Below are 18,527 nucleotides of genomic sequence, written 5' to 3'. Positions count from 1 at the left end.
AAAAGTTTTATTTTTAATTTGCAAGCATATTTTCGGTCCTTCCTGCCGTTATCAGGACACTAGAATGCTATCTATAGACTATTACTAAGCCGTACCCCACACTACACACTATGACGTCTCGAAATCTGACGGAGGTATTTGTTATCATGCGTAACAATGCCTCAAAAAATCGAAATCACTACGATGACCGAGTAAGGAGCCCCAAATCAATAACAATGACATCCGTCAATCCAGCTCAATCTTTGAAAAATAACATTTTCAGCGGGGCAGCGATGCTGAGCGCCTGCTGAAGCATTCGGTGCGTGAGGCGGAGGAGGGCCTCGAGATGCAGGACGACTATGGAACACCTCCCACCTGGCTGGACAAGTTCGAGGAGGCACAGTACACCATGTCCAAGTGGGTGATGAAAACTTCCCTAACTGCCATTTGGCATGGACTAATCAGAAGCATCACCCATTACCATTTCAAACAGAATCAAACCAAAGCTGGACGAACTGGGCTCCCTGCATGCCCGCCACCTGCTGCGTCCGACCTTCGATGACCAGCGGGACGACGAATGCGACATCGAGGTGCTCAGCCAGATCGTGTGCAAGCTGATAACATCCACCCACCGGCACATACAGTGCGTCCGCTCCAGCCTAGGCGTGGGCACCAAAACGGAGCAGCGCCTCACCGCCAATGCCGTACACTGTGCCCTGCTCCAGCTCCAGGAGCTGACCTTCAAGTTCCGCAGCAGCCAAAATGCCTACCTGGTGCAGCTCAACTCACGCGAGGAGCGCTCCCAAAAGTACTTTGACAACGGCGACAAGTTCACCAATGTCGAGCTGGGCGGGATGGGGATGGGAATTGGGCTGCCAGGCGGCGACACTGGCGGCGAGGATATTAACTTTGTCGATTCATTCGACAACTTCCTGCAGCCGGTGAATGGCAAGGGCAATGGGAATGGCTATCTGTTCGAGGACGACGACCAGGAGATAGACGATCACTTCAAGAAGCCACTGGCCGCAAATCGGATGACCCAGCAACAGCTGCTGCTCTTCCAAGAGGAGAACTCCAAGCTGGCCGAGCATCGCGAGCAGGAGGTCACCAAAATTGTCAAGTCCATCAATGATCTCAATGACATCTTCAAGGACCTGGGCCACATGGTCCAGGAGCAGGGCACCGTGCTCGATCGCATCGACTACAATGTGGAGCAGACCCAGACGCGGGTCTCCGAGGGTCTGAGGCAGCTGCACAAGGCCGAGATGTATCAGCGCAAGAATCGTAAAATGTGCATCATTCTGGTCCTGGCGGCCATCACCTTCTTTATGCTCCTTCTGCTGATCTTCACGAAGCTCTAAGGGCCCATTTCCATTCCCAGTTCCAGTCAGGCGCATCCTCCCCTTGTCGTGATTGTCGTGTGTACATTGTAAAGGCTTAAATACATGTTATGTTTATTTATTACTAATGTTAGGAGCAAGTTTTTCCTTTCAATGGGGCAGCATTTGATCCTCCTGCGGATGAAAAAAAAAACACCGAAAACCTAGACGCACTTAATCCATAATCACAGCCAGAGAGGCAACTGTCCTACATGCGCTCTGAGAGGCGCGATGCCACGGAGCGCAGATTGCCATAAACCTTGCTGGGCGGCGAGCCAAGGATCAGGTTGCAGATGGCACGTCGCGCCAGCTGGATGTTCTGGTAGCTGCCCAAGATGTGAATCTTGCTGTCGGCGAGCACAATGCGGGTCTTGGTCACGTTCTCGATGGTGAATTTTGTGCGGCCACCCTTGCCAGCCAGACGGCCTATGGCACGCGACTGGTGGTCACCGCGCAGCGTCTTTACGTCCTTGATCTCGAACGTCTCGACAAAGAGATCCTCCAGACGCAGAAGGGCCAGGGCGTCGTCCACCTCGAAGCCACAGAGGAAGGCCTTCACGAAATCGGCACCCTTTTGCAGATTAGCTATATCCGGCGTCTCCGGGCCGACGCGCAGCTCCACCTGGCGAGCCTTCATGTTGAAGCGTATCTGCAGCTTCATGTGCTCCACCACGGGCGTGAAGATCTTCATCCAGTGCTCCTTGAGCGAGGAGTACCTGTGCGGTGGGACCGACACCTTCCTCAGCTCGCTCTTGATCCGCTTCGCGCGGGGTGGGGCCGATGCTTGGGTCGACCCAGCGACAAGACCCTCGATGCCTGTGGCTTGGTCCACCTGCATCTCCGTGTCCTGGGTGTTGACCGCACTGCGCTTCTGTGCCTTCTTGGCCGGCACAAAGGCTTCCACGTTAATGTTTTCAACCTCCATCCTGTTTTGTCCTGGTGTTTTTGGAATTTGCGTTGTTTTCTTTGGAATTAATTCAATTTCCACGTGCGGATCTGACCCTCAAAAATATACATAAATATACCATCTCATTATAAAAATATACCGTAAATATACTGACGAATTACAGATCTACCTTACATATTCCTCGTCTTTGATATTCCGTGAAATATTACCATCTATATAGAACATTTAGCCATGCCCACATAATTTTATACGATTGATGAATCAATTTTCTACTTGACTGGCTTATTCTAAACACTTGCTTTTATTGGATTTCTATATACCGTTGAAAATTAAATTTAATAGATTGATGAAATTGACAAAATATGCCATTATATACCGATATGCCGTAAATATACCGTCGGTTAAATTTCGACTTCACAAAATGCCGAAAAGTATTAAAAATACCAGAAACGGTCACGCTGCGTACTGATGTGACCCTCAAAAATATACCGAAAAGGTCACAAATTTCAAAATATCCCGTATATTTACTGACGAATTACTTCTATTCAAGTTGAATAGCTAGCTAGAACCTGAGGGTCTCAACTAAAAATATATCTGATTATTAAATCAATTTCCTACAAGAATGGTTAAATGTAAGTTTTCATCTTTATTGCGTTGCATATAAAATCGATATCGGCCATCGATTCTATCGACTGGATGTGAGTGCGCGCCAAAGAGTGTTTGAAAGTGAATGGTTGATGAAATTCTGTCCAACTGGGATACGAACCACAACAGAAAATATAAATCCAAACTCTTAAAATAAAAAAAGCGCAATTACATGTGTTGTGCTAACACATGCAAAGCGTTGAAGGGCTGGCTGTCTCATGATGAAGCGGCGGTAGCCGAACGCCAGACCCTGGGATCTAATCCAGAACGTCCGTTTCCGACATGTTTGGTGTATGAACTGGCACATCTGTATGGTTACTGTATGGTTAGAGCTTCAACTCAATTTCGACGTCATGTCGTGCCATAAATTTATGGAAAGCGCAAACGTAATTGATAATCATAAACTATGTATATTTCTACATAAAAAAAGTTCGGTTTTGGTCTAGTTTTTTCGCCTTCTTGGCCTGCTTCTTAAGGTATTCGCTCTTGTCGAGATTGTTTTGGAAGAACGTCGTCTCCTTGCGGGCCTGTGACACCTCTGTTTGCAGACGTTGCTTATGCACCGCCTGCTCATAGTTCATCCGTTCGGTGAGATGGACCCACTTGAAACGTGGCAAGTACTTCATGCTCCACAACGAATCGTAGAACTGGGAGCTCTTGCGCGTCGAGATTTGTTTGTTGTTCAGAAGAGGTACAATTTGCTTGGCTACACGCTTCGACTCGAACTCTACCCAGCCCTCGGTGAAGTGAATGTTGTAGCGCTTTCGCTTGTTCTTCTTGGCCCTGTCACCTATGGGCGAAAAGAAGATAATAAGTAATCTGTGGCTTGTAAGGAACGTGCTTTCACTCACTTGACTGCTTCTCTGGCTGGAGATAGACGCGTCCGATCTTACCGCACTCCCCCAGGATCTCGCGCAGGCGCGTCACGTTCATGTGTCTGGGTATGTTCGATATGTAAATAATGCCCTTCTTGCGTTTCTTTTTCTGAATAGTGGCGGAAGAGCTTGCTTTGAAGTTGGCCAAGTCCATTTCATCATCGTCATCCGATGCATCTGCCTCCTCTTGGACCTCTTCGTCTGAAGCCGCATCACTGTCCACGTTCATCGATTCGGCTGGAGCTGGTAGCTCTGGTTTTGATTTTGTTTTGGTTTTAGTTTTTTGCATCTTAAATTCTCGTGGTGCCGTTTAGGGATGTGTACTTATTGATATATCAATCTATCGATATATGATAATAAGGTGAAGGTGATAATTTTTTGGACTGGTTCAAACATTAAAACGGAAATTTTTGTGGGACATATTATCGGTGGAACAACTTTTTTTATTTTTGCACTATTTCTCTTTTGTTTTACGTTGTTAGATCTGCCCACTTTTGCTCCTAGTCATCGATGCACAGGGCAGATACAAAAAAGTATCGGTACTTTTGTGCGATAGGCGGAAAATGGGCGCTATTTTTGAAAATAACATATTATAGCCGACTTTGATTGTTATTTCAATACTTCAAATGATTTCAAAAAAGTCTTAACCTTTAATTAAATATTCTTGATTAATTTGTTAATTTATTTTATTTGAAGGATATATAATATAGAATGGATCTTATGGCCCACATGGAAAGACCGCATAATAGTGCGAAGAACTCGAAATAAATGATATGATAGGAGACTAGCTGCTATTTTATTGTTGGTATTTTACTGCACAAGACTATTTCTGATTGAATTGTGCATCGTAGATGCATTTTTGGATAGCTAAACTATTTATTAATATGTGTATGTACGGAAACTAAATCTCTGGCAACTTTCTGGCCACAATAACCGGATTGTCACGACGGATCTGATTGGCACCCATTTCGCGGTAGTCGAAGCTGCACTCATGGCGGTCACTGTAGCGATGGACGGCGCAGTAAATGCCACCACAACGGCATTCGAACGCCCCAGCCAGACCCAATTTCTTGCCACATTTTTGGCAGCGATTCTTCTTCACCGCTGGCGCCTCTTTACTTGTATCCTTCTGTTCCTCCTTGGTGTTATCCTTCGGTTCGCCATTCTGTTCCGTTGTCTGGGTATCCTGAATTGTTTGTTGCTGTTCGTTCGCCTCGTACGTGTCCGAGTTGTCGACACAGAGACCATGGGACATTAAAAAGCTAGACTCCAGTGACTGACCCAGTCGTACGGTTGAATCGCTGATTGTGACTACATCTTTCTCCCCTTCCATGTTCTGAAGAGCGGCTATATTCGGCTTGTGAAAGCTGTGTGCTTTTGAAGATTTCATTTTTTCAAACGGCTTCGCTGTTCAATGACGACGCATCGTCTGTTTTGTTTCAACATAAATGTGTATTTTTTCGGGATTTTGGCAGCTATCTCCTATCCAAAAAAGGTCAAGTTACGCTGTACTGCGCTCAGCCTACTGCTACCCACAGCCGATCCGATGTGGACGTCTCCTAGGCATTTCCGTTGATGACATCGGCCATGTGCCGGCGATACCAATCGCCCACAGGTGTCTTCAACACACAGGCGAAGGCTCTGTAGCACCAGTCCGAGACTCCATGCGACACTCTTCGCGCCTTCGCATTGCACCCATTGATGGCAGGGAGTGCCTGCTCCACATTCAGGCGTCGCGGTCCTCCAAAACTGTGGACGATGCCGAGGGCATCGAAGCCGGTGCCGTCGTGCCACAGCTGCAGGCGTGACCAGAAACAGTGGATGTATCGCTGCACATGCGGCAGATTCTCATACTGCATCCGATCCATGCGCATTCGCTGGGCGTGACTCAGGTGCGCACTGCACTGGTCACGGGCCCGTAGCAGTGCCAGCGACTGGGGGGCTCTCAGTGGGGGGGTGGGCGTGGGTCTGGCCATAGCTCTGGATTGCAGCACCTGTAATTGCATTTAGCGGTAAACTCAAGAGAACATGTGTCTTCATTCAGTTTTTCAGAGGAGGGTAAAACGATTGCGATCCATAAAGCATATTCTTGTTCGTTTGTAAGTTTCCTCACTTTACGTACAAGTGCAGTACGAGTACTTACTAGACTTACTTACTAGACAGTACACAATTAGGAACCACTATATCAAAAATATGCATCTTTCCAGCTGTTATGGACACAAGATGGGTATCAGAAGTGTTTCTCCTGAGCTCCGCAAATGTTAAGGCCTAAAGCTATTGGGTAATACTTATTGGAAAAGTACAATTGGTTATGCAAACTCCTATTCCCCTGGAAAAGCTATTATTGGATTATAAACCAGCAACCGGTTTGTGCACCCCGCCGGTGTGGGGTGAATCTGTTGCTCGAATTCGTTAATCTTCATGTCATGGAGATTACTCACCCCCAGCGGCCCCAGTAGCAGCAGCAGCAGCGGCAGGCAGATCAGCGACCGTTGGCCCATTGCGATCTGTAGGTCTCGCCTCCGCTGTAGTTGCAAAACTGCACTAAGCTGTAGAGAGCCGGTGTCTCGATAGCGATGCTGGACAATAATTTAAGCTTATCTGGACTATAAAGATTATACAATCTGCGCCTCCCATTACCATGTGTTGATGATGTCAGAGCTGTCCCGACGGCGGAGGGGGAGGGGGAGGGGAGGGGGAGAGGTGGGAGTAATCTTAGTGCGATAGAAATCAGCTAGCAGAAGCCTCCACTTCACTTCGCCTTCCTCCTCCACTCAAAGTTTTGAAGCGAAATTGGCAGTCGCAGCTGCCGTTCGTCATCTGTTTTATGTTAACACATAAGTCGCGGATCTGCGTTCCGAGTGTTCGTTCAGGTCTTCTTCAGACATCGCTATATGGATCGCCTAGATCATGTGCATATGGAACGCAACGGCAGCGGCAACGGCAACGGCATTTTCGTAACATTCCACACTCGCATTTTGGTTGTAAACAAGATTTTCTTTTTTCTTTCATATAATTTGTTGATTTTTTTCTTTCGTATGTGGAGGAGGATAGATGGTCGCGGCCTCAGGTGGGGCAGGGACCTTGCGAATGGCGCAGAAGGCTAAATCCATACCCAAATCGAATCCACATCCCCATTGGCATCAGCATAGCCATCCCACATTCAAAAGCAAATCAAATCGAATTCGCTTCGACAGGCAACCGCAACGAGTGCAATAAAATTGATTGCGTTTAAGTGTATTAAAATCAAATGCGAAATTTACCCGCCACAAATATGTTGATTCAATGCCCCGGGCCAGGCCTGGAGAGTAGGCCCTCTCTCTGCACGGGGGAAGATTTCGAAATAGCGGAGATTTCAGTTGGGAGAAGAAAGCCCAAGAGAGGCTTCAAAAGGGAAATTTCCCATGGGAATTTAACTGTTCCCCAGTCAGTAAGGAGCAAATGTTACTGTAAGACCCAGAATATTTGAGAAATCATCTATTGACACATGGTATCTGGTCAAATGATCAACTGGAATAGTCTGTCCAGCAGATCATACCACAAGGAGAGCAGTTTTCCATCTTCCAAACGAAGGTAAAGGTTAGTTAGAGGCACTTTGCGTGAGATCATCCAGAGTAGCGAAACTTGAGAGTAAATCTATTATTAGTTGGTTGAAATATCCTTAAATATTGTGGAAATTTTCGTTTATACGTCCTTGCTCTCAACTGTTTCCATCGCTTTACATTGATGCTTGACTCAATATACACGTCGTGTGCATGACGCGGCGCATTGATGCTCAACTAGAGTGTCGATTTTAAGGGTTTTCTTCTGTTGTTGGACTGCTCCCAAATCCAGAAAGTATGCCACCCACCGCTGTTTTATTCCATCATCTAGGAAGTTTTTGAATAAGGTTCCGATCCTCTACTTATTGACCTTCGTATACCTTTCTTCTCGGTAGGTTTCCACTTGCTTAATACGTGATACATATGAACTGGAAAACCAATTAAACTCAAATGAATGGTGACTGAGTCTTGGGGGCCGGCTATCCAGACCATTTCCATTCACAGCAATCTACAGATGCATCTGCATCTGTTGCTCTTACGATGACTATGTATGTACATAGATATCTTCAATCAACACAATTACCCTTCCATGTCGGCACGGGTGCATCTTTACGCTTGCAATGGGCCACGCAAACAGTTCACCCGATCTCCTACTGCGCCTACTATTCTCCCATGCCCTCCCATCCTCCATGTGGCGATGGGGGCAACAGGGTGCGGCTGGGGGTGAGGTTCATTCAACGCCAAATTTGCCGCCATCAAGTGGGGCCCAACCTTCGCCTTCGCCCCTGCCTCCGCCTCCGCTTGCTCCGTCTTCCGGCTGCCATGCTGCAACACCCCCACCAGCCCCCGCCCCGTATGCTGCCGTGACAAAGACGCGAAAAATTTTAATTGCAAATTTTTTTTCCTCGCTTGTCGTCGTCTTTGCTGGTCGCATTGCATTTTTGCCTACCTTAAATTATAAGTAAAATTTACAATTTTTAATTGACTCTGAAAATTAAAAAAAGATAGAAAAGCAAACACCAAAAACCAAAGAAAAACATCAGCTACAGCAACAACAACAACAGAAACATGGCATAGATTTTTTGTTTTCAGCAAATTTTCATAGATATTTTGATGCGGAATACGAAACATAGGGTATAAGCGGTGGAGTATGGACGCCACAGGTGATTGGGCCTTTAGTAACGAAAAGGGTATCATTTTGCCGAGACTTGTTGGCAGCGTACAGCGTACAGCCCCTCCCCGCGCCCACCTATTTGTTTTCCTATTTTGTTATAATTTTGCGAAAAAATTATTTTCGGTTTTTCGTGTGTGAGGGCTTCTGCATTTGCCACACGGCTTATACGTGCTTTCATTTCGATTGACTGTAATTATTTTCCCCTCCGCTGAGGTTGCGAACTACCGCTCTCTCTCGCTCTCTCCGTCTGTTTGCCTCTCTCGCGCAGCGGAAGCGCTAGTGCAACGCCTGGAGTGGCGCCACCTGACAGCAGCAACTGGCAAAATTAGTTGCGGTTTCTTTTTGTGGGGATTCGGATGCGGATTTTTTTGGATCTGATGCGGTTCTGCCGCAGCGGATCTGTGGCAACTTTGTGACATGGACGACGACATGGCAATGAGCACCGGCTACGCGATGGCGCCAAATTCCTCATTGCCAGCGGAGCGCAGCGAAAACGCGTCAAAGCGCCAATAAAATGTGGTTTGGTTTGGTTCCTGTGGCCATTTGCATATTTTGCAAGCCATTTGCATACATCGAATTTTATTATAATATTTTGGTTGATTTTGTTTTGGTTTTTTTTGTGTGTTTATTTTGTATATCATTAAATTAAAGTTGTTGTTGGTGCCACTGCCACACTGCCACACAGCCACTGCCTCTGTGCTTGGCATTAGCTGTCGGAAGGCGAATTTTGAGCCAATTTGCAGACTGCATTTGGCCTGACGACTCTTCTAATGCACGTGAGCCGTCTTCGTCACCCGTCCCGGTGCTGCGAGGCGGACGGACGGCAGTCGCGGATGGAGGCAGCGGCCACCAGGCGGTGGCCAATTTGCAAGTTGTCGAGTGTATTAGGTATATTTATTCGCTGTCTGCAAGTATATGCTTGCTTCATGATCAGAAAGATGGAAATTCGCTGCTGTATCATCAGTGGGAAAGGAATTAGCATGGGGCATTGCCAGAAGCGAAATGGATCAGAGATCGGGAGCCAGAACGGCGGTCTCTGCATATTAACCTCTCACTTTATTTATAACGATTCCGCCTTGTAACTCTCCTGGAGTCACTGGAGTCGCCCTATCTGCTGTTGGTGAATAAATGGGAAAAGACTATGATCTGCGATCGATTGGGGCCCAGGGTTCTTGGGCTCTTGGACTTGGGATCCCCCCTCGAACACCCTTTAGAAAAACCCCAAAATCGATTCGAAGAAAACCGAAATCTTTATTGGATTCAGACTGGAGCATCGTGGGACTTGATCACCAGCGGCTCGTTGGGGCAGTTGAAGGTGATCTCAATGCCATTGGGCAACCAGTTTCTGGACCAGATCTTCACTTCGCACACTTTGGTGACGCCATTCGGTTCAACTAACTCCACGATGTACGAATTCAGGAAGCCGGAGACCACCTGCACGGTGGCCGACATGATTTTCGAGACTCTAAATGTGAGGACATCGAGGATCAATTGATGGCATGTCGTAGAATTCTCCCTAAATGCCTTACCGGTAGCTAGGTCCCTCGCCAGCGGCCAGTGTGTCCAGGGAGTAAGTCAGAGTCGACTTTGCGGAGTCTAGCTCCGATCCACTTAATGTTTTGGGTGCACCGAAGCCACCGATGGATGGGGGGACTTCATCTCCATCTCCGTGAGGACTTCCACTGACCAGAGCACAGGCCAGTGCCAGGCAAATGAACAGAGACTTGTCGTTGAACATTTCGTTTGATTTTCAAAACAATCACTGATATGTGCTCCGCGGTACGAGTCGATCTTTATAGGCAGAATCCTCTCTCAAGATTGAGTGTGTCAGAGATCTGTGGGTCATGCTTCAATGCTCCTATCTTCAATTTGATAATGGAACTTAATTTATTTTGTTTGGATCGTTCATATTTTCATACGTACATACATTCATTACCAATCCGATGGATTTTACAGTGCGTTTCAAAAAAGACTTGCGTTTTTTAAATGGGATTATCCGTTTGCTATTGATTTTTGGATATTATAATACAGATGATATTATAATGGTTGATCTTTGCAATCAACTGCCTACCGTATGTAGGTATGTGGTTTTTTCAGGTAAAGTTTCACCTGCTTGAAGCTTGAATTCTACAGATTCTGAATCTTGTTAAGACGTCTTTGTTGAACCAGAAAGCCCTGTACAATAGTCGTGGGGTCATTGCTTGGGGTCGTTACTTCCGCACACTCACGACGCGCCGTCAGCGAGGGTATTATGTATTAATCAAAATGAATCGCTTCAAAGTACAAAATATCAGCAAAAGTCGAGTGACTTTAAGCCACCCCGGCAGACACACACAAGCACTCGAAGAGCACCGCTTCCTCCGATGAATCGTTCATCATTCCATACGGCAGTGGCACCGGCAGCATTCTTGGCGCAACTCCAGAGCGCTGTCAGAAGTGCACAAATCCATGCCGATTTGTATGAACAACATACGTGGATACATCTAGAATGTACAGATGCCTGCATGTACATCCGCCAGCCGACAAGTCGTCCGTCCGGCCCGTCCGCTCGTCGCCCATCCATCCGTCTATCCCATCCATCCATCCCATCCATCCATCCGACCGTCCATTCAACTAGGGGCCCCGTGCATTTTTGTCAGATCACGAACCAAGTGCTGTTCATCGTCCATCCCATCCCATCCCATCCCATCCCATGCCATCCATCCATCCATCTATAAGGGGACAAGGATCGCAATTGGAATCGGGAATAATGATGCCACATGATGCTCCTTTGCCCCCTCAGACCCCTTTTGACGGGGGGCTGTCCGTCTGTACGTCCCACCCACAGATCCGATGGGAACTCGTATATTTTCAGCATCGTTTGGGGGTTGATCGTGATCGCGCTGCCGTCGTTCGGCTCGTGATCGCTCGTTGAAAGCGAATTTTCAGCTTTTTCGCTGTGCAAAAGATTTTCCGTCCGACTTTTCACATAAAAATCATGTAAGGCTGGAAAACGGCGACAGTTTACGAACGGCAGTCGCGAAAAGAACTCCGCCAGCGATAACCCCGAACCCAAAGAAAAAGAGTTTTCAAAAAACGATACCAGATCACACTCGGAGACTACGAGACTACGAGACTTTTCCCAAAAGATACAGCTTTAATTGTGATAGAGATAGATACTCGTAATATTTTGTTTGGTTAATTTTTTGTGTGTGAAACGAAACTCGGAACTTGAATTCTCGCGCCATGATCTGCCCGAAACGTACCTCGGAGCTGCTGGACCTGCATCTGGCCCCGTTCAAGGACAAGGATCCGGCCTGGGAGGTGGGTGTCTCAAAGATCGCCGGACGCGGCCTGATGGCCACGCGCAGCATCAAGCGCGGCGAGATCATCTTTAAAGACATGCCGCTCCTGATCAGCCTGTCCGCCCACGAGGAGGACTCCTTGAATGCGTGCAGTGTGTGCCTGAGGGAGCTGCCGGATACGCGCTTCATGTGCCGCATGGGTTGCGGCCTGCCCGTCTGCAGTCTCTGCTCCAAGAAGAAACAGCACAAGACAGACTGCGATCTGCTAAAGTCGTGGGGCCCCAACGAGCCCGAGGTGGCCAATTCGGTGATCATCCGGCTGCTGTGCGTGGCCCGGGCCCTCAACCTGAACAAGGACCAACGTGATCTGATCTACTGTCTGCAGGCGAATCTGGATAACAACCATCGCGTGGAGGTGCGCAATGCGGCCAAATGCTTCAAGAATTTCCCCACCGACAAGAAGATCTTCGAGATCATGAACCGCACCGTGGCCGTCCTGCGAACGAATGGCTTCGACAAGACCACCGATCGCACCAACGACAACCAGGAGTTCAACTATCGCGCCCTCTATCCCCTGTTCGCCGTCATGAACCATGACTGCATTCCCAACTCGTACTACACCTTCGAAGAGAAGACCAACATAATGATAGTCCGCGCCGCCGTCGATATACCCGAGGGCTTCGAGATCACAACCACTTACACGAAACTCTTTACGGGCAACATTGCACGACACTTATTCCTCAAAATTAAGAGGGGATTCACATGCAAGTGCTCCCGATGCTCCGATCCGACGGTGAGAACATAACCCTTATAGAATAGATCAGTCCTTGATACGTTTTCAGTGCACTCTTAGCATTTCATTACAATCCTTTCTTGCTTCACTTTTCGATTATCATAGTTGATGGATTTCACTTTCGTGTGCAGTATTTTTAGGGATTTTAGGAATCGTGGAGGAAATAATACTTGAGAGCAGTCTCATGGATACTTTTGACAGTTGAAAGATCGTTGAAAGATCTCCCTTGAATCGTATTCTTTTGAAAATCAACGAAACAAACTCTTTGACAAAATAAATTGTATACTTGTGGTACATAGCCAAAGATATTTACTTAAGTGCTGTATTCAGTGATCACTTGATAAGATAGTAACTACTATCCGCGATCGTTGGTATCCTCATTTGATGAGCTCTAAGGGCAGGGACATTCTTAAGGGGCAGGGAGAATTCTGAAACGATCATTCAGGAAGAAGAAGAACTCTATCTATGCAATGAAGACCATTTCATTGGATTCTTTATAGGAGATCAGTGGTGGATCCCTTAGAAGTGTGGCTATTGTTTCTGATCTGATTGGGTTATTACTTCAGCAACCATTTGCGGCGCTTTCTCGCCACAAATATTTCAGATATCCAAGAGCTTTTTATGGATATTTACGAACATCTTACTCTTGCTTAACTCGAAGATCACTCCATTCCACCATCTCTTAAGTGTTCCGAACACCAATTGTTTCCCATCACACATTCGGGCCCAGACAGCGCCAAGTGATGAGGGACGTGCCAGCTGTATAAACGATTTAGCCAAATAACCGACGAATGTAATCAAGCGGCTAGTCCCCATGCCATATCGGATGGACTGAGGTCGAGGTCGATCTTATAAATTTGAGCCCATTAGGGCCAAGGGGCAAACTTTGGAACTACATGAACTCGTGTCGAGATCCATCAAAAGAAGACAATATCGAAATTCTCCATCCTCTGGGGTTGATTCTTTTTGATTTTAGCCGCCCATTTTGTTCTGTTTGTTGCTGTTGCATGTGTGGCCAGAGCGAGGGAAAACAACAAAAATTAAGGATTTCCTGTGCGCATCAAAAATTCATCCGAAAACAATTAAGCCAACAGAATAACACACACGCCCATTCCCCTCCACTTGTATTATTACAAGTTGTTGGTCTTGTTATTGTTGGCCGTAAATTGATTTCCTCCCGCGATACACCGCCGGCGCGCCGGGCATTCCCATTTTCGCCATTCCCAAAAGCGTCCCCCCGTTTCCAGGCGCAACAAGTGGCGGCGGCCTTTTGCCGTTCAACAACAGCCAATAGCCAACATCAACAACTGCTACAACAACAGCTACAACATTCAACAATTTTTGTTTATTTTTAAAGAGCCGAACACAATTCAATTAAATCACAAATAAATAGATGTGATTCCAAAAAGCTTTTTAATTTGCTTGGTTCCTCTATATATATTTTCGGCCTAAAAATGCCTGAGAGGTGGCTGAATCTCGATTTCTATATATCTTTTTCGCACTTCGAGATCTACATACATATATCTCCCACATCTTTTCGCTCTTCTGCTGCTTTTGCCGGAATTTTCTGCGCTCATATCGATTTGAATTTGATTCCTAAATTCCATTTTTTTGTCGCAATTTTTTCCGATTTTGATAAAATTCTTTCTCTGTTTTTGTTGTTATTTTTTTAATTGTTTTTGTTTGGATATATACGTGTGTATGTATATAAAGAAACAGATTTTTTTCTTGGCCAGGGCCACATATGTATAGCGCCGTCGGGTCGTAATTTCTCGTTTGACATTCGCGTTTGAATCCGCAACACACCAGAGTAGAGGCCGTTGTCGAATAATGAACAAAAACTATTTGATACAGGAAAAACGCATGAGCCATTAAACCAACAAATGATGCATGATTATGGTTTATAACAATCCCGATGGCCTATACGTATACATATGCTTTGATTACCAATGCGATTTCTCTCATCTCCAACAGATCTTGAAATGTGATTCTTCTTCACAGGTTTCTTTGAATAATATTTCTCATATACATACTATTCACATTTTGGTCGGTCCCTTGTTCTCTGCTCTCTGACCTTGACTTTCGGATCGTCTCGTGCTGGTTGTAATAGAACGAACCCCTCTGCGGTTCCGGTTCCAGAGGTCTCTGTGTGCGTGGAATTGGTTCAGTGAACTGTCAGGGGCTCAGGGCGTTCGCGTCTGTGAATTGGGATTAGCATTCCATACCAAAGCAATCGTTGGTTGGATTGAAGCGTGGGGTCACCACAACAGAAATAAGTGTGCTTCCTTTGCTACCATCACTTGTTGCTATTGTGCACCATCCGCTATCTGCTATCCGCTCTGGTTTGCAACTGATCTGCGGATCGGATCCATTAATTATCGAGTTAAATTTATGGACAAGCAAATTGGCCAAGCGATTCAAAAGCTGAATAGACATGACGTGGCTGTGTGTGGCTCCCTTAACAACCTGAGAACGGAACGGAACGGATTCCATGCTGAAATCATCATCATCATCCCTGCATACGAAATCCGTAGACTTAACTGAATTTGCCTCCGTGCGTCCGTGCGTCGCGTCGCGTCCGATGATATGTATGCGAGTGTGCGCGTAGATATTTATCGATCGCACGAGCGAATATTAAAACGCACACGTAGCGACATCTTTTTTATTTATGTCAATTTTTTAGCTCTGCGTAGAGATACATGGATACGTATTTATATGGCAGATATATTGTATGCATAGGTATGGGTATGGACATAGTTATGAGATGTAGAGATCACTCGTTGAACTTGTTCAATCCGTTATGGATTATTTTTAGCTGCGATCGGAATCCTAACAATGCGAAAAACATTTTGTGTGCTTCGCGGGACATTTGGAATGTCCCCCTACCCCTCCCCACATCCCAAGAAACAATAAATGACTATGACTCACTTGAAATATACATATCTCAAGTGAGCCGCAGCAGGTCGTATGCTAACGATCAGATGTTTGGCTTTCAAGTGTCTCATTTCGGTAAATTCAATAAATGATTGGTTTTTTTTTTCAACACTGGAAGTACTCGTTGGAGTTTCTTTAATTTTTAAGTGGAAAACACTCTCCCTTGGACTCTTATAAGACTCTTTCCCTACTTTTAGGCGCCTATGAACATTGGGTTCCATTCTTCATGAATTATGTTTAATTTTGAGTGACTTTGACCTAAACAATTTATATTTATCCTTTGTGATACCAAACACACTTTCGCCTCTCTAAAGCCTTTGAGCAGTCTTCTCATCGTTAACTCTTAGCGACTAAGTTGTATTCCCGCTGATCCTCTCATTGATTACTAATCGATTTGTCTCTGTTTCGCGTCATATCGATTATTAATCGACTCCTCTCCATGGCACTTATCTATTACCTATCGACTCCTCCCTGCTGCACTTATCGATTATTAATCAAAGGTTTGGTTTTCTTTTGCAATCGCAGGAGAAAGGCGCTTATATTTCGGGCCTGTATTGCCGTGACACGAACTGCTCGGGCCTGGTGGTGCCGGAGACCACCGGACTGCCGCATCCCAGCTACAATTGCCTGGTGTGCAAGCAGAAGTCCACGCATGCCCAGATGATGAAGTCGCAGGACTTCGCCAGCGGCGCCATCAACGCCAAGGCCAACTCGAACTCGCTGCGCACCCTGGTCCAGTACTTGAACGAGAAGAGCGACAACTTCATACCAAACAGCAACTACGTGGTGATCGATGCCAAGCTGTCGGTGCTGCAGCGCCTCGGCGAGGGCCGCGAGGACTGCAGCGAGGAGCTGGCGGCCAACACCCGCCTCCGGTACAGTCGCGACGTCATCCAGGTGATGGACCAGCTGGGCTTGGGCGAGTCCCTGGTGCGCACCCAGCTGCAGGATCTGCTGCGCCGCGAGGAGGAGCGCCGCGCAAAGAGGCTGGCCGAGGAGGCCGAGAAGCAGCGCAAGTTGGCCGAGCTCCAGGCGAAGGCAGCCGAGGCGGACAAGCTACTGGCCGCCCTCGAGGAGGCGGCTCGGGCCGAGGAGGCAGCCGCCGCTCCACCGGTAGCAGCTCCTGCCCCTGCCCCTGCCCCAGCCCCAGCAGCCACTGAGACGGCTTAAAGTCGGGGCCAAGGATGCACGACGATTCACAATGGCCATCGATGGCCCCGGCCCCCTGTCTCCCAACTCCAAGTAGTCACCCTCCCTCAAATTTCCCTCAAATTTGTTGTGTTGTGTGTACTAAACTTAATAATTGTATTTGTATTTGTATTTGTATTTATTTATTTATAATAAATTAAAAATTATACTCGTCGACGCTGAGCGTGTGTGTGTGGGGGTTTTCAAAAATCTCTCTGGCAGCTTATGGGGGCTTCGAGATCGTTTTGTCAAAATGGTTTTTAATCCATGCAGCCAGACGGCAGACGCCAGACGACACATTTGGGAAAAAAAATAATCTCCGAAAATACACTAGACAGAGAGGAATAGACTCGAATCACCTTTGGTTCTAGAATCTAGATGTTAATGGGTACGGTTCGGGCCTAAATATCACATGGAGTGGTTGTAGATGTTCAGTAGTTTCATGGCTATCAAAACGCTATTATTTGGAATGATTGCCTCTACGACTGTATATCCGACAGAGCCATAAATTTCTATTCCATTTGATTCGATTTGGTTGTTAGCATTTGTTTTATTCGCCATTAAAAGTTGCAGTCGACTTTGGGCGACCGTTAAAGTTGGGGGCCGGATCTATTTTTGTGTCACAGGCCACTGACGCCTTCGCCATCGCCATCGCCACAAGCGACCAAGCGACCAAACGACCAAACGACCGACAGTTTGGCAAGTCACACGGGGCCAGGCAAGTCACCGGCCCGTTTTACGATTAAATATATTCATATTCATAAGTTTTTTCTTCTTCTAAATGTGCATGTGTACGTGCAGCACACCATGGATAGATATACAGACATATGGACGAGTGACTATGTACATCCGTGTAGTGTGTATGTCTAATGCGAATTTGTTATTTGCCTCTTTCAATATTCGATTCAGTTTTGTGCCTCAGTAAATTGCTCATTAAATCGAGCAAATGTCTGCATAAAAAAGAATTATTAAAAGCACATCTCTTTGGCCTTATAATCCCCAAAGGAACTATTGAAAAGAACTTTCGCGAATATCCATATAAATACTAGAATGGAATTACAGTGATGGCTGTGGCCACAGTTCCCAGAGATACTCAATGACTGGTGGGCTTCCATCCATCCGCTAAGAGGGAGTTTCCACTGTAGATGGCCCGCAAACTAAACCTTCCGCTCAGCTCCACCTGTCTCATCAATTTATTCGAAGAATGTTTCGCTTCTTTCGGTGTCATCGAGTGCTTATGAGGATATGCCATAATATATGGCTGTGCGAAAAGAAATATACCCACCGATGGCACATATATCAGTAGGCTATGATATGTACTGTGCATATGTACTAATTTATATAGAATATTAGGTAAAGAAAATATGCAACAATAACAACAACAATAAAAGCTCTGCCGCCAGAGAGCCAAACAAATTTGAAAACTCAGAAATCATAAATAAAATTATAATAAAAATCTCAATAAATTATGCTGCATATAGATGAAAAATAATGACCATCCGTCGTGTATCTATCTATCTATCGAACCGATCTACATATCTAGATGGACCATTCCATCGACTATATCTATCTGTCGCTAGATGAAAGAGCCAACAAAAAGAACAACTCGTCGCAGAACTTGTCGCATGTGGATGTTCTAATCACAAATTGCTTTTAACTTGTGCCACGGACAAACACTCACACGCACACGCATCCAGGATACAGGGAAACGGGAGAAGGACAGGGGTAGAGTCGTCAACTGGTGGCAGAGGTGGGCAGGAGGGGGCAGGTGGTAGTGGGTGGTAGTGGGTGTAGAGTGTAGGAAAAAGAGCCTGCACTCGGTTCAGA

At 46.3% G+C, this 18,527-nt stretch overlaps 7 protein-coding genes across 7 annotated transcripts; 2 read left to right on the top strand and 5 right to left on the bottom strand.

Moving 5' to 3' along the window:
• The first annotated feature begins 25 nt into the window (after positions 1-25).
• On the top strand, positions 26-1,447 carry LOC6599916 (syntaxin-16). The gene is made up of 3 exons (XM_002025008.2): positions 26-191; positions 263-396; positions 473-1,447. Exons 1-3 carry the CDS (start codon positions 111-113, stop codon positions 1,338-1,340), a joined length of 1,083 nt encoding a protein of 360 aa, XP_002025044.1. The 5' UTR covers positions 26-110; the 3' UTR covers positions 1,341-1,447.
• LOC113566684 (RNA-binding protein pno1) lies at positions 1,422-2,283 on the bottom strand. Its single transcript, XM_026993408.1, has one exon. The coding sequence runs from the start codon at positions 2,281-2,283 to the stop codon at positions 1,567-1,569; it is 717 nt and encodes a 238-aa protein (XP_026849209.1). The 3' UTR covers positions 1,422-1,566.
• A 1,017-nt stretch (positions 2,284-3,300) lies between these two features.
• On the bottom strand, positions 3,301-4,097 carry LOC6599966 (pre-rRNA-processing protein esf2). Its single transcript, XM_002025007.2, has 2 exons — positions 3,762-4,097; positions 3,301-3,700 (listed from the first exon to the last, which is right to left on the bottom strand). The coding sequence occupies exons 1-2, from the start codon at positions 4,072-4,074 to the stop codon at positions 3,327-3,329; spliced, it is 687 nt and encodes a 228-aa protein (XP_002025043.2). The 5' UTR covers positions 4,075-4,097; the 3' UTR covers positions 3,301-3,326.
• Positions 4,098-4,550: 453 nt separating this feature from the next.
• Positions 4,551-5,192, bottom strand: LOC6599965 (AN1-type zinc finger protein 6). The gene has a single exon (XM_002025006.2). It carries the CDS (start codon positions 5,173-5,175, stop codon positions 4,687-4,689), a length of 489 nt encoding a protein of 162 aa, XP_002025042.1. The 5' UTR covers positions 5,176-5,192; the 3' UTR covers positions 4,551-4,686.
• A 151-nt stretch (positions 5,193-5,343) lies between these two features.
• Positions 5,344-6,321, bottom strand: LOC6599964. Its single transcript, XM_002025005.2, has 2 exons — positions 6,227-6,321; positions 5,344-5,779 (listed from the first exon to the last, which is right to left on the bottom strand). Exons 1-2 carry the CDS (start codon positions 6,284-6,286, stop codon positions 5,345-5,347), a joined length of 495 nt encoding a protein of 164 aa, XP_002025041.1. The 5' UTR covers positions 6,287-6,321; the 3' UTR covers position 5,344.
• Positions 6,322-9,732: 3,411 nt separating this feature from the next.
• Positions 9,733-10,275, bottom strand: LOC6599963 (sarcocystatin-A). Its single transcript, XM_002025004.2, has 2 exons — positions 10,031-10,275; positions 9,733-9,966 (listed from the first exon to the last, which is right to left on the bottom strand). Exons 1-2 carry the CDS (start codon positions 10,237-10,239, stop codon positions 9,762-9,764), a joined length of 414 nt encoding a protein of 137 aa, XP_002025040.1. The 5' UTR covers positions 10,240-10,275; the 3' UTR covers positions 9,733-9,761.
• A 1,224-nt stretch (positions 10,276-11,499) lies between these two features.
• Positions 11,500-16,807, top strand: LOC6599962 (SET domain-containing protein SmydA-8). Its single transcript, XM_002025003.2, has 2 exons — positions 11,500-12,578; positions 16,038-16,807. Exons 1-2 carry the CDS (start codon positions 11,727-11,729, stop codon positions 16,680-16,682), a joined length of 1,497 nt encoding a protein of 498 aa, XP_002025039.1. The 5' UTR covers positions 11,500-11,726; the 3' UTR covers positions 16,683-16,807.
• The last annotated feature ends 1,720 nt before the right edge of the window (positions 16,808-18,527 follow it).

The sequence above is a fragment of the Drosophila persimilis genome, unplaced genomic scaffold (assembly GCF_003286085.1).
Source record: "Drosophila persimilis strain 14011-0111.01,24,50 unplaced genomic scaffold, DperRS2 tig00000829-arrow-arrow-pilon, whole genome shotgun sequence".
Taxonomy (NCBI): domain Eukaryota; kingdom Metazoa; phylum Arthropoda; class Insecta; order Diptera; family Drosophilidae; genus Drosophila; species Drosophila persimilis.
This window is presented reverse-complemented; position numbering and strand designations above follow the sequence as displayed.

Coding starts and splice junctions, on each gene's coding strand:
- LOC6599916 (XM_002025008.2), top strand. CDS start 111: ATGACGTCTCGAAATCTGACGGAGGTATTTGTTATCATGCGTAACAAT. Junction 192..262: donor GAAATCACTACGATGACCGA/GTAAGGAGCCCC, acceptor TAACATTTTCAG/CGGGGCAGCGATGCTGAGCG. Junction 397..472: donor GCACAGTACACCATGTCCAA/GTGGGTGATGAA, acceptor CATTTCAAACAG/AATCAAACCAAAGCTGGACG.
- LOC113566684 (XM_026993408.1), bottom strand. CDS start 2,283: ATGGAGGTTGAAAACATTAACGTGGAAGCCTTTGTGCCGGCCAAGAAG.
- LOC6599966 (XM_002025007.2), bottom strand. CDS start 4,074: ATGCAAAAAACTAAAACCAAAACAAAATCAAAACCAGAGCTACCAGCT. Junction 3,701..3,761: donor CCAGCCAGAGAAGCAGTCAA/GTGAGTGAAAGC, acceptor TTTCGCCCATAG/GTGACAGGGCCAAGAAGAAC.
- LOC6599965 (XM_002025006.2), bottom strand. CDS start 5,175: ATGAAATCTTCAAAAGCACACAGCTTTCACAAGCCGAATATAGCCGCT.
- LOC6599964 (XM_002025005.2), bottom strand. CDS start 6,286: ATGGGCCAACGGTCGCTGATCTGCCTGCCGCTGCTGCTGCTGCTACTG. Junction 5,780..6,226: donor TGCTACTGGGGCCGCTGGGG/GTGAGTAATCTC, acceptor ATGCAATTACAG/GTGCTGCAATCCAGAGCTAT.
- LOC6599963 (XM_002025004.2), bottom strand. CDS start 10,239: ATGTTCAACGACAAGTCTCTGTTCATTTGCCTGGCACTGGCCTGTGCT. Junction 9,967..10,030: donor GGCGAGGGACCTAGCTACCG/GTAAGGCATTTA, acceptor CCTCACATTTAG/AGTCTCGAAAATCATGTCGG.
- LOC6599962 (XM_002025003.2), top strand. CDS start 11,727: ATGATCTGCCCGAAACGTACCTCGGAGCTGCTGGACCTGCATCTGGCC. Junction 12,579..16,037: donor CCCGATGCTCCGATCCGACG/GTGAGAACATAA, acceptor TTGCAATCGCAG/GAGAAAGGCGCTTATATTTC.